Source organism: Cibotium barometz, chromosome 60 (genome assembly GCF_041138505.1).
Source record: "Cibotium barometz isolate CiBa-2024 chromosome 60, ASM4113850v1, whole genome shotgun sequence".
Classification (NCBI taxonomy): Eukaryota; Viridiplantae; Streptophyta; class Polypodiopsida; order Cyatheales; family Cibotiaceae; genus Cibotium; species Cibotium barometz.
The window spans coordinates 24,615,087-24,633,134 of record NC_141105.1 but is presented as its reverse complement, the minus strand read 5'-3'; the positions used below and the strand labels follow the sequence as shown (position 1 = coordinate 24,633,134).

Below are 18,048 nucleotides of genomic sequence, written 5' to 3'. Positions count from 1 at the left end.
TGATAGGGGAGTCACACACTCATACTGTGAGTTGACTTATCCCCACACATCTCTCTCTATCTCTCCCTTCTTCTCTGTGTATCTCCCACATGAAACCCTAACTCTCTACAGCTGAGCTTTCATAGCTCATTCATTGAGGATGGATCTTCGATTTCTAGTACATAGATATCATATCTCTACTAGTGTATATAAGCGGTATAAGCGTCTACCTTACTCATCAGCCTTGCCTTTGGGAAGGTGTCCAATGTTTTGCCCCCCATGGTCACCATGAAATGAGTTTCGGTAGCCTTGAAACCTTGAAACGCTGAAAGACGCTTCGCGTTTCATGAAACCTTGAAACGCCATTCCTGAAATGCCGTTCCGTGTTCTCAGTTTTAAGTCTCTCTCTCTCTCTCTCTCTCTCTCTCTCTCTCTCTCTCTCATAGGCCACTATGGCCTCTTAGAGACGTTAATATATCATTTCATTTCTCTCTCACAGGATCAGAGGTGCTTGGGCATGTACTTGATGGAGCTCAGACGACACATGGATGTAGTGTGGAGGTAGCATGCTGAGAGACAACCCCGGCTCCGACGGGACACCTCACAGAGAGCCATCACAGATTTCTTTGTGGTACATACATCCACATCGGAATCTACTGCCCACAACTGTTCCTCTACTATGACATCAGAGCCCACCACCTGTACCCACGCTCCAGCTCCATGCCCCAAAGGAGTTCTTAGTGAGAGAGCTCGATCCATTCTGCGAGCCAAATGTCCCCGACCCAGAGCATCAAGACCCTCCACCTAACAAAGACGGATTCGTGGGGTTCTCTGCCATGTCACGCTCCCATCACAGAGGCCTAACATTCACTCCACCATCAGATCGGTTCTGGCCGAGGCGGGTATCGACATTAGCTGATCACCGCATATCTGACTCTACATAGGATCATCTATTGATCACATGTATTGTCAGATGTTTTCATTTTTACTTTTTCTTTCAGTTTTCCATGGCTCAGTATATCCATGGTACCATTGTATTACTTTTGGTCTCATAGGCCCTTGAGGTCTTCCGTAGACGTTAATATAACTCTCTCTCTCTCTCTCTCTCTCTCTCTCTCTCTCTCTCTCTCACGCTATATAAATGTGTGTGTGTGTGTGTGTGTGTGTGTGTATAGCCGTTTTGGTCCGGCATTTCAGTCAGCACTTGTCAAGGGGTGAAACGTTTTGGCGTTTCTTGCCTTGTTTCGAGGTGAACTGTTTTGGGGATGAAATGTTTTTTGGTGACGCTGGAACTTTTGCCTCAAGGGTGAATGTTTACACTATATATGTTGTACAAATGGAAAGTTTAGGTTACTTCCCAAACTTAACAAAAAACCCAAGTGCAATCTTGACTCCATTAGAGTCTACTCAAAGCTTTAAATCATTAACTCCATCATGCATAGCATAGACTACCTCCTTACACATGTCATCAACGGCGAACGCCCAAGAGTAGGTGCAAGTTCAAGCAGAAAGATAAGTTACCTTAGTGGACAAACATTCATAGACAAACCATGGGATTGAGTTCTATCACTTCTCTAGAGGTGAAGGGCTGAAAGGTCACACTAAAGAGAGAACACACACACACACGGTAGCTAGTTGGGAAAATTGCACCACTTTGGGAACAAAGAATTAACATGAACCAACAGGCCACAACTTGGATATGCATGTCAACTAATACAGCAGAAAGATATATCAATGCAAAATTTTGATTATTTCCCAAACTTTACAAAAAACCGAAGTGTGATCTTGACTCAATGAGAATATACTCAAAGTTTCAAATTATCAACTCCATGCAAAGCAAAGTCTTCTTGCTATGATATCCCCACTCATGTCATCAGCGCCCATGTCAACACAACATGAAAAGCAAAAGAGCAAGGCCTACGCACTACATAGTGTAGTAACCATGAAATAAAAAATCTCTTGTATGTCCAAGACGGAGTATAAGGTCATGTTATCCATCTCCCTCGGCCAACAATGGTACCATCCTCCTCAAAAACAAAGCATAGAGCAGCCTCCTCATCCAATAATTGTATCCTCCTCCTCCATAACCGAGCATAGAGCTATGTTGAAGTCCACCTCATGTGGTCCATGTCACTGAAGAAAGTCTTGGATCTTGTAAGCCCAGCGAGGCGTGCTGTGACAGATTCCATGTTCCACCACATCACCTAGTACATTAGTACCTGGTATCTCCTCAACAATGGTAGAGGGTCTAGGTTTCTCCTCTGGAAGAGTCTACATCTGGTGCTTTGGATTGCCTCTACTAGTCGCTTTGGCGGCTCTCCCTCTCGAGTGTGCACGACGAGTATATATCCTGGTGTCCTTAGAGGTGAAAGGACAACTCTGCTCAGCTGAAGAAGTGAGGGAAGTGGTCATGAGAGCTCGAGACTGAGCTAGAGTGACTCGTCTATCAATGCTCTTGAGCTCTTTGTGAAGTTGTCTGTATATCTCCTCCTGCTCATCAGGTACTATGTCGCTCTCCTTTGCATGCTACTGATTGTGACACTCGAGCTCCTCAACATCAACCTACATATCAAATTAATAATAGTAGTTATTAGTGACTAGTCACTTTAATTTTTTTTTAGAAGTACGGGTACGGAAAGCATGGTACCAGTATGGTACGTATTGAAGGTACCAAACGGATAAGTACGAGTATGGAATGCAACTATGCACAGGACACACACTAAGCAGGGAACAAGCCCTGCCCCCTTTCAAGAATTTATTCAAGAACAATCCACAGGCTTAGCAAGCCAGAATCAATATATCAATGAATACAAAAGCAAACAAAAATGCTGATGTAGAAACCCAAGTCGTAGTGGATGTCGAGGCACGAGGTCCTAATGCCAAGCACACCACGGGGATGACTCAGAGGATCTCTCACCAAGCTAGTACCAATCCCAAGCGGGGTGTATGGACCGAATCACGTTCTCGTGGCTACATGGCAGCCGTTGTATGATGCAGAACAACTAGAGGCTATAACTGTTCGACGTTGAGTAGTCGATCGTCAGATACAACACCGGTGGTTCAGGCGGCGACGGCGGTGCTGGCCGGTGGTGGCACTGGCAGGTGTACGGTAGCCAGGCGATACGACGCAGCTCAGTCAGTAGAGGCCAGGCAACGGTGGTTCTAGTAGGCACAGGCGACAATCGGCGCAAAACAGTTGGCAGCGAGGACGGCTATCGAATGGCAGGGGTACGGTGACAAGCAGCGACGGAAGCTCCACGCTTGCATGATGATGGCGATGATGAGCTCCACGCCTTGACAATAATGATCAAGAGAGGTTTATGCTTATTTTATACCAGTGGAAGGGGTCCTGCTTTTTGCCAAAAAGCTATCCATGCTTTTGCATTCTTCCTTTTACTTTTTACAATAAAATACTTTTCAAATAAGACTAATCTTTTACCAAAGTTCTTGTCCTTTTCTTTTCTCGCTTTAGGGTCTAGCTTTTTGGTCCTAGAGTTGCTTTTTGCTTTTTGGTCCTGCTCATCAATCCCCTCTTGCCAGTGGTGCTCCTAGCTCATGGTCAACTTAGTTTGACTTTTTGCTTTTCTCTGCTTTTCCATGTGCAAACCTTATGGTCCCTATCCCCATACCATCTTCCACTAGTCCGGTGTCCGAGCAAGGGTTCAATCATGTGAATAGAGCTAGGAAGGCCAAATAGTTACATTCCCTCCCTCTTATATCACAGTTGTACTCAACTACGGAGTACAAGTGTACCAAGCATATCCATATGTTCCAAGTACTAGCCCCATTTGGAGCGCTTGTGCATCTGGACATCCCCCATATCTGTGGTGTCATCTGGCAACATCTCTATGCCTTATCTTTGACCAATGGCTGTCCTTGATGGTTCTTCTTCATGACACGTCACATGTTAGATAAAAGAAATCCATACTTACCTCCTACAAAAACTAGACACAATATAGTCAACACAGGTATGTATCATTTGCATCTACTCGTTATTCCAAGTACTGGCCAGGTAGTTTGGACCCCAGTGGACCATAACATGTCATAAATCCAAGCATTGTTCACGCATCAAAAACAGCACACAGAGTCAAAGAAATTCAAACATACATCAGTATGCAATGCACATGTAAAGATCCTCCTGTTCATGGATTGTCCTATCTGGTCTTATAGGAAATCGCTTCTGAGCTATTTGGCTCCGCAAGGAAACTGCTCAGTCAATCATAAGCACTCATCTGGGCCGTTTGGTCACTATGACCACCCGAGTGTTCATCAATAGTGATCTGGGCCATCTGGTCGCACTGACCGCCCAACTATGAAATCCAACACAGTCATCTGGACTATTTGGTCACTATTACCGCCCGACTATGAAATCCAAGGCATATTGCACAAAGGACGCCCAATAGGTCATCTGGCATTACTACCACCTAAATACAAATCTTGCTCCTTGGGTCATCTGTGCAACCGACCCAAACTAGAGCATGTCCAATGAACCATTACATAAGCAAAATAATGGTCAATTATATTCCAATATATATACAATGAAGAGGGCTAGAGTTACAATCCCTCCCTCTTTGAATCTATCTTGTTAACAAGATGTCTATGCCTGTACTTCAAATACATCTGGACCAACCGCTTCCTTATAGGCTCGAAGCATCTTTGGATAGTCCTGGAAGTAGTGCTTTGCCATCCATTTTGCATCCAATGGCGAATAATTCTTGAATTTCAGGAGCAACTTTCTGACCACTGTCTTTCCTCTTTTTCTCACAGAATGGAATACAACCTCTTCTGGTTTCAAAATCTCTTCTTGCTCTTCCACCTCTTGTGGATCCTCCAATACATGCTCCTCTAGGGATGGGGTCCTGTATATGGTTTCAATAAACTCACATGGAAGGCATTATGTATCCTCCAATGATCTGGAAGGTCCAACCGATAACATACATCGTTGATCTTCGTTGTAATCTGAAAAGGTCCATAGTACCTAAGAGCAAGCTTTGGGTCCTTGTGCTCCTTGGCTTTAGACTTCCTAAGTCAAATCTCAACAAGACTCAATTTCCTTCTTCAAATAAGACCTTCCTTCTATGCTTATCCGCAGTTTTCTTTTTACTTGGCTTGAGATGTCTCATTAGCCTTTCGAACATGTACCAAAGTTGTATCCAAGTCTCGAACAAACTCATCTGCAGTATGGAAGATCTCTTCCATCATTCTAAGCATGGGCAACAACAATGGTTTGCCATAAATAATCTCAAAAGGAGCTTTGCCTGTAGATCAATGGACTTAGGCAATCCATGGTGCTTGAAAATCTATTGAATAAACAATCTTGCCATATGCTCTGTGCGAATGGTTTTCTTCACTGGAATGAAGTGGGCTTGCTTACTAAATCTATCAATAATAGTCCATATTCCATCATTCCTATATCGTGACTTTCGCAATCCAAAGATAAAATCCATAGCAATACACTCCCATGGAATATTCGGAATCGGCTATGATTGCAATAATCCTAACAAGAGCGTTCACTATGGTCCGCAACATCGACTCTACCATTCTACCAGATTGGCATCTCCCTCCCTAGATCCCCCCGACATCCCATGGATGGCCTCTTTCGAAGTTTTCCCCGGGTGGTTTTTCGTTATTCACATGGTTACCTCATCATCACTCATGAGGTCAGATTGGGCAGCCTTGTGACACGTCTCAGCGGCAGATCGGTGATGCCCTCCCTCCTAAACAAATCTGTGTGGCAGGCTGTGAGGTGAAGAAGTGGTACCACAGACCTCCCCCTCCCCCTCCCCCTCCCCCCCCATCCTTGAGGTTAGAGGCCTCGCATCCTAGCACCCATGGCTTTGGGAGAACAGCCTGTTGGCTCGCTTTCAATGGGATCCCAAAGAGTGGCAACAGTGTAGAGACCCATTGATTCAGGATCCCGAGGAGGCTATTCCATTCTTTGATTACTCCATGCAGCTCGGGCGTCAAATCCTCTTTGAGACCTCAGATGGCACCTCGGTGGCGCAGCAACATTGGGAAGCCTAGGGAGTCCCAACTGCTTTCATTGAAGATATTTGGCAGAGTCTGAAGCAGCTTCTAGCCCCGGAAGATCTCTTTCTTTCTATGAGTCTCAGCTCATCAGAGCCTCGCTGTGGGCACGTGGCTGGCGATCATTGGCAGATAAGCGAGCTGTTTCCACTATGGCAGCCCTGGGAGAGCTTGAGACATTGCTTTTGGGACTGTCTCTAGGCACAAACAGGTATGGCAACAGATCCTCCACCTGATCGCCTCCAGTCCGAGCACCACCCGCACCGTAATCATGATCGTCCTGTAGTTGCTTGGTACCATGGGGTCCCCACTCTTAAAGATTGGTACAATGATATGCTCTGTCCAGGTTGTCGGGAAACCCTCACAAATGGCACGATTAAACACATGTACGATGAGCGGAGCCAAAGTGTCTCGTGCATATGAGAAGTGCTCTCGAACTAGCCCATCATGATCCTGTCTTCCATTCTGTAACCTGTCTATCGCATCTAGCACCATCTGCATAGTAAAAAAGGTGCTGCTAGCCGGTCTAGCTCCCAGTGGAGGGGGGGTGGGGGACTGTCCTGGTGCATCATATAGCTCTCTAGCATAAGTATGCCATGCCTCAGGTGCAGTAATTGGAGTACCAGGCTGTCTCTCCTGAAACATCTTCCATGCCCTCTTGTTGTCCTTCCCCCGGAAGAGTTGGTAGATCTCCTCCTCTAGCTTAGCCAGATAGACTCGTTTCTTCCTCCGCACAAGGCGCCGAAAGATCATCCTAGTTTGTCTATGCGTGTGAGACCCAATGGCAATCTCACGCTGTAGCTGTGCTCATGTCTCACAACACTCATCATCATACCAACTGTTCTGTGGGGCAGTGCTGCGGGGGTGGGTGGAAGGGATTAAAAAAATCTCCTAAAAGGTGGTCGCCTAGCTTTTATTGACTTTTTGGGTCACAAGCTGTCCCGCATGTCCATAAATCCACGCCCAAATAATAATATGTCCGGCCAAACTTTAATGATGTGTGAACCTGTTGATTTATAAACCTAATAAGTCACATCAACAAATAATATCCCATGTTGCTCATGCTCTGCAGCCAACACTTCAGACCAAAATATGCCAGTGAATGCTTCAGCTTTCTTATGTGGAAAATCCCCATTCACACCTTGGCTCCATTCAGTATGTGAAACACTAATCAAGACTGGTGAAGGGACCAAATGGTGACACTTGTTGCCCATAGGTGGTCCCCCTCTATGTGCTTAGCACAGCTGCCATCATGTCCATGCTTGCCATTCTCACCTAAGAATCCTCGTAAAGTAAGGCCTTGCCTGCCTCAACCCAAGCTTCCCCTCCACCCCCCATGGCTCTATATTGGAGTCGGAGCTCAGCCGATGGGCAGAGAGGCATGGTCATCGAACACATGGACAGGCTGGCTTCAGGAGAGGATTTACTACCTTGGATCAGTTTATTGTACTTTTTAGTCTCATTTAGTTGTTCTCTTTGATGAGACACCAACTTCAGATGTACTCTCAGTTTTGATCGCATAGGCCACTATGGCCTCTTAGAGACGTTAATATTTCATTTCATTTCATTTCATTTCTCGGTTGGCTATTGTTTATGGTAGTTTGTAAGAACTGATTTTACAGTTTGTTTCAATCTCTTGTGACCAAAAAAAGCTCTCAATAGTGGGCTGTTTTGGATCTGATTTGAAGACTGATTTGGGGCACCGACTTGTCCTGGCTTCTGTAAGGAGAGCTTAGCCCGAGTCTCGTGTGTGCTTTGGTGGAAAGTTACTCAGGAGCTGTGGAGAATCCAGTGCAATTGCACCCGCACCTTGGTTTGTTGTAAAAGCTTCTTCTTTGAATAAAGAAGTTCCTTGGGGGGAGGGGGGGGGGGGGGGGATTCCGGCTCAGTACTGTGATTTGGTATTATTTATGGTTCTTCCGCTATGTCTCAAAGTTTGTGTCTGATACTGAAGTGTGTCTCTATTCCCTCGAGTTTCCCCGGTTTGGTTTCAACAAGAGAAGGCTAGGATAGCAAGGCTCACCCCCCCCCCCCACACACACACACACACATGGCAAAACCTTAATTTTGTGCAGGTGGAAAAAGCCTAATTCGCACAGCAAATTCCATGGTGCAACCCTAAATTATCAAAGCCCTAACCCTGAATTCTGAAGTGCACAAAAACTCTAACCCTAATTTGCAAAAACCCTAACCCTATAGAAGAAAGAGGAGAGAGAGAGAGAGAGAGAGAGAGAGAGAGAGAGAGAGAGAGAGAGAGAGAGAGAGAGAGATTAACATCTTTAAAAGACCCAGAGGGTTTATGCAACCAAAAAGGTAGTACAATGTATCCATGATGAGAGAGAGAGAGAGAGAGAGAGAGAGAGAGAGAGAGAGAGAGAATTATATTAATGTCTGTGGCAGACCAAAATGGACCTATGAGACACAATATATATCCTTAAGACCATGTCTGTCTTGAGCTAAATCTGTAATCTAGCGAAAGAAAAAACCTCATGCCAGTAGATCTAGATGCCAAGCATCAAAAACAATCATCTCGGTGTGGTTTTTGTGTTCATTTTGGTTTGGGTTTTGGTTTGGACTCACAAAAATCCTCAATGAGAGCTCTTCCCTCAGAATAGACTGTCCACTTGCCTTCTTTTTGAGCTGCTCTGACTTTGATTCATTTTGCATTCTTCTACTTGAGTTGCATTGGGATAATTCCTCTGCAATCCAGATATTTGTGCCTTTAAGCTTGTTTGACTGTTTTAGAACTCCAACCATATCGAGTTTGGTACAATAAGTAATTACTGCATGATTTGCCTTGTCCAGTCATTATTCACATAGCTTCACGTGGTCGAACATCTAAGAATCCATGTACCATCCTTCGGGTAAACCGCCCACTTCGCCTTCAATTGTTTCAATTCATTTTCCTGGACTTCAGCTGTGACTTCTAATTTGATGTGTTCTCTCACATCTTCCTTGCCCACCATCTTGATGCTGCTAACGATCTCAAGCAAGTCTTGCTTCATCTCTTCTTTCACCTTCGCAACAATTTCTTCTTTGTTTGGCGCCTCCATTGGCCAGCCTTGACAACAATGTGCTCAAGGTCTAATATATCCATGACAAGCAGGGAAAGTCAACACAAGGTATGTAGCGGGCAACAATGTGCTTATGGTCTAAAAGCAGGGAAAGTCGACACAAGGGGTGCAACACATCAGAATCAATGCTTGCAAGCAAGTTCGTGATCACAACAAACTAGCTCAAACAAGACATATAATTAATCGCAAAGCAACTCAAAAAAGCAAGTCACACAAACCACTCCCAAGACCTAAATGCTAAACTTTTACCAGCTACATTCAGAACTCTGCATTAAATGTAAAAGCTTAAAAAGGTTTCAAAACTTACATAACACCACTTGTCCCACCCATAGCTCGCCGTATCGATACACCTATCTCATTTACTGTTTCTGCAGCATCATTGAGGGGATAGCTGCAAAACACCAGATGATTGCAAGGTTTCCTCCAAAAAATCGTTCAATCATGAAACTAATTGGAAATTAGGCTGAATGGTGTATTATTATTTGCAGTAAATCTGAACACTCACTGCTTCTTCAAATCTTCGAGTACTGCAGTAGCACCTTTGCACATCTGTACAAGCAACAAGTTCCTTACCAGCCATCCAGGAAAGATAGTCAATTGCTTTTGTGACAACCATCAAGTGTAGGCTCACCGTTGTTCCACAATCTGCATCACCTACTTTACTATCCCACTCATTTAGTGCATCTTTGAGTTTCACAACAGCCTCTGCTCCAGCTTGAATGGCCATCTCCAAGACCTGTCCTTGTGGACTTAGCTCCTGTGGCCGACAAGGCATCTGCAAAGAAAACAATTTATTGCAATACATTTAGCCTGCACCAAATCTCTGAAAGAATCTTGTGCAGTAAGCCTTACCATACAAGCTAGATATCTCTATTATGTCAACCCTAGTGATCTCAAGATGCAAAATATCATAACATTGCTTGTGTGGAAACAGCATACATTGAAATCTGCCACATGAATCTTCCCAATGGCACAAACTTGGCAATAACAAGGCAGGCCAAATTTAAAAAAGTTAGCAATGTGTGTGTATGCACGTGCCTCCATGCATCTATGTGTGCATGTGTGCGCGTGTATGAGCACGTGCTCGCAAATAAACAAGACATACTTGATCCTTGCATTTGACAATAACCTTTCATAGAAAACAAGAAATATAAGGCCAAGTACAGTACAATAATGAGATAACATGACAGATACTATTGCAATCAAGAAGTTGTGCACTGAATGGTTTACTTCACCTTATAGAGATTCATCATCAAACAACACTGTCAAAGGGTCCCAATGGCCGGAGGCCCCCTCCTTTTGGGGATTACATACTTTACTGATATGAGAACACAATGCAAAGATGTAAACTGTCATGTCACTATGCTCTTGGTACAACACCGGCATGGAGCAAGTCTGACTGTTTCTTCTCCAATTTGCAAGTACTGTTGAAAAATCTGTGTGTTTTTCTGAGTTTCTGGGCTGGTTCTAGACTCCAAATAATTGCTAGATTTCTCACAGGTAGCTTAGGAATGAGAGAACAGAGAAATGACAAAATGGTGTGTGGGGGTCTCAAAACACCCCCTCCGAATGCTTCACACACAGCACTTGAGGGGCACTAGTCAGAGGATTATGAAGATTGATGCAGCCATACCCAACCACGGAAGGGCCTCATCACTCATGATCAGGGGTGTTTTCAGGGACAGGGGTACCCCTTCAGGTCATGTGCCTTCCCACTTCGGGTGAGGATGATGTACCAGTTTTTTACTCTATTCAGGATAGATGGCTCTTGGAGAGAAGTCTTGGGCACGATATCATCGAGGGTCCGATGGTCCGGCCGGTGAGTGGTGGGCAAAGCAAGGAAGCACTTCTATATTAATCCCCCTCAAGGGATGATTACAGATTCTTGGAGCCTCTGGCTATATGATGTGTGTCCTATCAGATACCTGCACTGGGACCCCGGTGAGTGGGAGTGGAGGGATGCATTCAATCCCATGAAAAAAATGCCCTTCTTTAGTTACACTGTGTGGAACGCCAGAAACCTGGTTCCGGGACACATCCAAAGAATCCCTACTCTTAGACCAAAATGGGAGGCTTATGGGATCACCCTCGACATTCGGAGAGCTTGGAGGTTGTGGCACTCGTACAGGGAAATGAAGATTTCCTCTTTTATTTGGCTTTCTCTACATGGTGGTTTTCCTACCAACCAGTGGAGATCGGTCGTTGGTGGCAACCCAGCTTGCCCGAGATGCACAGGAGCTTTAAAGACAGTCTACCATTGCTTATGGGAGGGCGGGGAGGCATTGAGGATGTGGATTGCAATAGCACACCTGTTTGGAAGGATGAGGGATGCCTACATTTGTTTCGGTGCTATTGCTTGGTTGACACAATTAGGCCCTCAACTCAGGTTTGAGGGGAACAACAATGATATGGTCACGAGGATTAGCCAGGGAGTGGGTTGGCGGTGCCATCTTCAAGACCTACTAGATTCTCGCTACGTATCGCTGGCGCAAAGGTTGGACACTGTATGGGAGATCATACAGCCCGGCACATTTGGAAGGCTAGATGCACTGAGGCCATGGAGGGCACTTCGGTTTATGATACACAGTGCATTTACAGGATTTGGTGTGATATTATCCACACACTCATGGCCACTTGGGCCAAGGTTCAGGGATCCTCGAGGGCTGCAAAGAGAAAGTCTGGCCTGCTGGCAGCACAAGGCACCAGATTGGTTGAGATTTCCCCCTTGCTTGATCTGAAATCTCTCGTTTTGTAAAATTTTTCATACTTAATAGAAGTCTCTTTTCCCGGGGAGAAAACACCCCCGTCCCAGGACTACTGCAAATAATGGGGTATTTCCCCCATTTCACTCAAAGGCCTTTCTCGCCCCCAACCCATCCTGCCTGGAAAGGGCTGGTCTGGGGCTGCCTATTAAGCTGTTAACAGACCCTAAAATGTGACCCAAACTTCACCTCTATTTTCCACGCTAGGAATTGCCCTTTTATGCTACCCAAAGCTTGCTCCATCTGGGACATTCATTCCCATAGGCCTTCGCCCCGACAGGCACCGAAATCCAGTGAAATCTCACGTCATACGTGCGCATTACCTCTACCCTAGTGCATCTCTGCCTGTCTGTGTACCCCATGGCTTTGTCCATTCAAGTAAGGTCACAATGGCCCATACCTCTCCTAGACTAGCCTCTCTGCCCCAACGGACATGACACGTGCATCTGAGGGCTGAAGCATGTGACATAGCAGAAGTTTCGTCAAAAAAAAAAACAGAAAAGCCATGCAAACACTACATTGCCATGCAAACAAGGGCAATAAAGAAAACTTTGCCAATGAAAAGTCTTGAAATCAAAGCAATATATGCTACAAGAACTAGCAAAACTTTGAGAATAAACTGTTTGGTCGAAGAGGTCTTCATATCCTCTTTCAGATGAACAAGTGAAGAGCATAAACACACATACACAAGAATATATAGCTTTCACCCACCCAAATAAACCATGTGTCAAGAAACAGAATACAATTATAGGCATCTCAATCACTTCAAGCAGCCTCTCCACTTCTAAGAAAATAAACACTTGATGCATTTTGATACTTCCTGTATAAAGCTAGGCAGCACTGAAACATCATAAGATATTCTCCAACAAGTAGATTGAGTTCATATGCTTCTATAAGTTAAAAAGAGATAGGATATCATATTACCGAATCAATAGCAGATAGCACTTTGGGTAAAGTCACAGGGATTGTAGTTTGTGGTCGACGTCCTACGAATAAGCTAAATCAAGTCACCAAAAAAGCCTGGACATTCCATAGCGTCTCACAAGACTGTACATAACTTTGAAAGCATGAGAACAAATACCATCAACACCCACTGGCCATGCCGGTGCCCTAGTTGGTGAATCCAACCTTGACAATATGGAGTCATCCACTTTCAGAACAGAGAGTGAAAACCCTGGATATAACCAAATGTTATGAATAATTAGATTCACGAAAACAAGTGCAATTGTGAGATAATACAGAGGCCGATTGTAAGCAAAGCACATCACGTCATTGAAAATTGACGTCAATTCAAAGAGAACATAAACCATGTGATGGCACGAAAATGGAGAACCTGTACCTCATTGCTAACCCTCCCCAGCATACCCCTAGACGTGCAAGCAAGCCAGGCTACAACCTTCCGATCAAGTGTTAAAACAACTTCACAGAGAGCCTTACCTTTCATATCAAGGGAAGTCATAAAGCTGCCAGTAAAAACACGCTCAACAGCTAATCCATAGTCCAGCTGAAGCTGTGCAACAGCTTTGCCCGCTACAATCATCAGCTCCATGATAGGGGTTGCACCTAGCCTGCATTCATCAGATGACCATTTATCATTTGAAATACAAGTGGCATCAACTTTTAAAAAAACATGTCAAGACAGCCGCATAAAGTATTAAGTCCACACGCAGAAAAGCAAACCCAATTAAACCATTTAAATTTACTAGAACATTGCAGACCCATATCACTCACTACCCATACTTAAGGTCCCAAATCACAAAGTATCAATCTCGAGTTTGCCTAAATTAAAAGATATTTTTGTAGCTTTAAAGTACTGCTAGCCCATTCGTGATTAGTTCTAGTCCCAACATCAAATAGAAAGGATCTTTAATACAAATGTTCAAATTATTACTCAAAAGGTTTCAGCACTTTTGATAATTTTGATAGGTCCCTTCCACAATTTTATTGGTCAAAACATATATGTGCATCTAGTTCTTACAATCCTCACAGCATCATCACTTTTGGAACAATATTTTTTGAAGGAAAAAGGGAAGTTGGGAAGAAGAAAGGAGGAGACATGTATGCCATTGGCTTCTCTTCTTCTTCCATCGTTTCGACTATGCTCTCTCTCTCTCTCTCTCTCTCTCTCTCTCTCTCTTCACACAGAGGGGTTTGGCCACTTTCCTAGACCTCCATTGCCTAGAGCACTACTTGATGGAGCTACACAGACATAGCAATCTTCTACAAGAGGGCAAAGCCTATGTCAAGGATACCTCACAGCCACCCAACACCAGTTTCTTTCAGGTGACACAGAAGGGTAGCACAAGCTGACCACCTCAAGGACCATTAGATCTCAACGAGCCTCCCAAGAGGACCAAAAAGTATGCATTCTAGAAGTTTTCCTTGTTCACATGCATTCTAGAAGCTTTCCATGTTCGTGGGCAGCATGAATGAGCTCAGACTGAAGAAATACGTATTTGGGCTGCATACTCAAATTGCATCAGATGTTCGTGCAGCAATCCCTCAACCTTGGCAAAAGCTCAAGGATTGGTGTATGAGCCCAATTTTAGAGCTGGAGTTAGACCACCTGCTTCAGCCTTCCATGCATATTCCACTTAGGATAGAAACTTGACACAAAGGGTGTAACTATTTGGCCCTCCTAGCTCTATTCACATGATGGAACCTTTGCCCGGACATAGGACTAGTGGAAGAATGCATGGGGACAAGAACCGTAAGGTTTGCTTAAGAAAAAGCACCAGTCTTGGTCAAAAAGCAAGTCTTGGTCAAAAAGCAGACAAAAGCAAAAAGTCAAACCGAGTTCACCACGAGCCAAGAGCACCACTGGCAAGAGGAGACTGAGCCGGACCAAAAAGCTTTTCAAAAAGCAACCCCATGGCCAAAAAGCAAGGCCCTAAAGCTAGAAAAACAAAGCATAAAAGAACTTTAATAAAGGTTGGCTTTATATGAGTAAGTATTTTATCATTAAAAGCAAAAGAGGAAAGCTAAGTGAAAAAGGCAAAGCAAAAAGCAAGATCCTCTCAAGTATAAAAGAAGCAAGAACCTCTCCAAGATTATCACCATGGTTGAAGGGTGTGTGACGTTCTTCATCAAGCATCAAGGCGTAAAGATTTACATCACCATCAAGAACATGGAGGCGAGAAGATCATTATCTTCATCATCATCTTCAAGGCTCAAATGTCCGTACTACTGCCCGTATTTGGCTAGCACCGTCATCCACCAACTCTACACAACTGCTGTCAACGTGGCCACGACCTGGCTGTGTGCACCTGTGCTTCTCTGCGCCTGAACTGCCAGCCATCTGATTGCTGTTGTACAGAACCATCTCTGCTCCATCTCTGGCGATGTGCACCCTGTTGTGCTGTGCGACGCCGGTGGCTTGTAACTACCGCCAACCAGCCTGCGTCAGCTAGCCAGCGCCAGTTAGCACCAACCAGCCAGCGTCGGTGTTGCTGCTGCCACCACCTACCAGCAGCAGCACCTCCGCCAGCCATCACCTGTACCAACTATTCAATGCTGCCTGTAGCCAGTACAATCACTTGCTGACTGAACACCTGTTGTAACATGCAACCGAATTATGCATAGATGAAGGATCCTGGTGCGCACAGTCTCACACCGCCTTCTTTATCTTGAGTTTCGCGAGTCTTTAGCAATCCACTTTATCACTTCACAATTTAAGATATGAGAGAGAGAGAGAGAGAGAGAGAGAGAGAGAGAGAGAGAGATTTTATTAACGTCTTCTAAAGGCCAAAAAATGGCCTATGAGACAAAACCTGTGTACATCATCATCATGTCTCAATGGACATCAAATGGATACAAAAGAGAAAAAAGTACAAAGTACTCTATAATGTGGAGATAAATCACATACAGGGCTCTGGTTAACTACAGTGGAGTGGGTGGGTGGGAGGGAGGGGGAGTAAATACATCCAATAAAGCAACTAGCTCCAACCGGTGCTAATGACTGGGTGTAGGATGTCATACATCGGGTTGGGGCAAGATATCTCCCAATCTATGCTAGATCAATCTGGGGTCTGTCCTCTCTGCTATGTCTCCTCAAGATCTCATCAATCTGTGTCTGGTGGAGACTTGGGGGGCAAGGGCCAGGTGGACAGGGGCGTCTCCTGGATCGTAGCTCTCTCGCTCGGGCTGATGTCACTCCTCTACTAGTAGATGTAGAGATAGTGCATCTCTGAGTGACCCGGGTTTGGACCGAAGGAGCTGTGGAGGATGTCCCACCACTGAGCGGCTGGAAGAAGGTAGTGATCCGTGTCTGAGATGTATCCCTCTGCTGTGGGAGCTGTTGTAATAGCGGCTCTCTATGACGTCGTAACTCCATCAATAACCCCCCCAAACATCTCTAATCATGAAACTGCATAACTCTGCTAAGTGGACCGAATCCCTCCCTGAAGAGACAGTGGTATCTCCCCCGAATCTCATAGTATACTGGGCAATGGTAAACATAACGCTCCTCTGTCTCCACCTCTATGTGGCACAATCTGCAGATACATGTCTCCCTCGAGGCTCCTTATTTGGGTCCCAAATTACCCACTGAAGGGTCCCCTTCTATTGCTAGGAGTATTTGCTTTATTATCTTTGAAGAGAATGAATGTAAGACTGACTTTGGACTATCCTTTGGACTCACTTTGGACTATCCTTTGAAAGACTAAGAGTCGGACTGAACTGTACCGGTTGTAGAAGCACCCATGATGACCGATCTCAATGCCAATGGACTCTTCCAATGGAATGTAGTGTCACCATTTGCACACCCAATTGCTCCACCCGTGCTTTCTCATCATGTATGTACATTGGACTGGCGTCCATGGCAATTGTATATGCCAGGGATTGATGTCACTCATGTGATACTGTGGAATTGGCTTTCCGTTGGGACTTGTGCCTCTGCGTACATGCCCGGAAATGCCTTGTGGATTGGTGTTCCATTGGGTCTGGTACCTCGTGTACTTGCCTAGAGCACGTCTATTTTGGTGTGGTCTCATGAATGGGGATTGTCCATACCAATGTTGCATTGCATAGCATCTTTGGCTGTATTTTGTGCACTTCTTCCCAACTCCATATCAAGCTTGCTAGGGTGTTTTCCAAGCTTCCAAGAGTGTTTCCAGTTGAACCATAGGGAAAGCTTTCCCAGGATTCCCTTCATCCTCTTGAAGACTTTTGTCGCGAAGGATTGCGACAAATCGAAGATTTCAACACTCCAAGTGCTTCCAACACGAAGACTTCTATTGTCAACGACTCTACTTGCAATTGGTAAGCTTTTATGCTTAAATATGGAAGCAAGTAACAGGAGGGAGGAACCGGACTCCAAGATCACATACCCTGTGTAGTGTTCTCTTGTCCTACGTGCTCTCTTCCAAATTGTTGCTACCATGTGTTGGTGGAACAATAGAGAGCAGATGGTAGGGAACATGGGCACTTGACAGGGTAGTGTGAGTTGCAAGTCTACACCGACAACCACATTGTTTGCAATACTGTTTTCATATGCATTGGTATGAAAATATGGTCAGAAATACCCATGACACTATGTACTTGATTCTCCCAAGATCAATATACTTTATTTGAGGGAGGGACTGGCTGTTTCGGCTCAATGTGTGTCTCCTGTCAATTCAGCAAATTACTTCTTGTATTGAGCATGTTGTCCATTAAATCTTGGTGTATTCAAGTGTATTGATTAGCATTGTGTTCAACCAAGTTACATTGGTATCAGAGCATATGGTTCTCTTTCACTTCTATCGTGATAGACGATCATCGTGAACGCTCCTATGCAAAAAAGGCAACCATTCCACATGTCTTGGAATCCTTACAGGTGCCCGAACAAGAACTTATGTCTAAGAGGATGATGAGGAACCATCGACGACTTCACACCATGCAAGAGTACCTTATGTAGCCCGTGAAGGATGCAATGTTTATGGCAGTGGTCAAAATGTATGTCAAATGCCATTGCCGGTTGAAAATGTGCATGCACAACACATGCAACATGGGCTGCAATTTTCTGTTGGTACAGGTATTCTGTGTATCTCTCATGCCAAGGAAAACAGTGAAGGTATGCAAAAGTTTTGGAAAGTGCTTTTGGAGGTGTCTCCATTTATGCATGTCACCGAGGCCAAAAGGAAGAGAAGATTTCAATCAGGATTACAACCCGTGTACAAAGCGGGACTACAAATGTATCCTGGTCGCACCTTACACCAACAAATCAC

The 18,048-nt window shown here is 44.7% G+C and overlaps 1 protein-coding gene across 1 annotated transcript in view; it reads right to left on the bottom strand.

Annotated features, from left to right (window-relative positions):
• The window catches only part of LOC147605158 (putative 3,4-dihydroxy-2-butanone kinase), a 73,556-nt gene that overhangs the window by 10,986 nt on the left and 44,522 nt on the right, over nt 1–18,048 (bottom strand). The window contains exons 11-16 of the mRNA XM_086793704.1: nt 13,280–13,410; nt 12,924–13,016; nt 12,767–12,828; nt 9,712–9,855; nt 9,586–9,629; nt 9,388–9,471 (exon numbers count right to left, since the gene is read on the bottom strand). Coding sequence (XP_086649830.1) covers nt 9,388–9,471; nt 9,586–9,629; nt 9,712–9,855; nt 12,767–12,828; nt 12,924–13,016; nt 13,280–13,410 — 558 coding nt within the window. The remainder of the gene's footprint in view (nt 1–9,387; nt 9,472–9,585; nt 9,630–9,711; nt 9,856–12,766; nt 12,829–12,923; nt 13,017–13,279; nt 13,411–18,048) is intronic.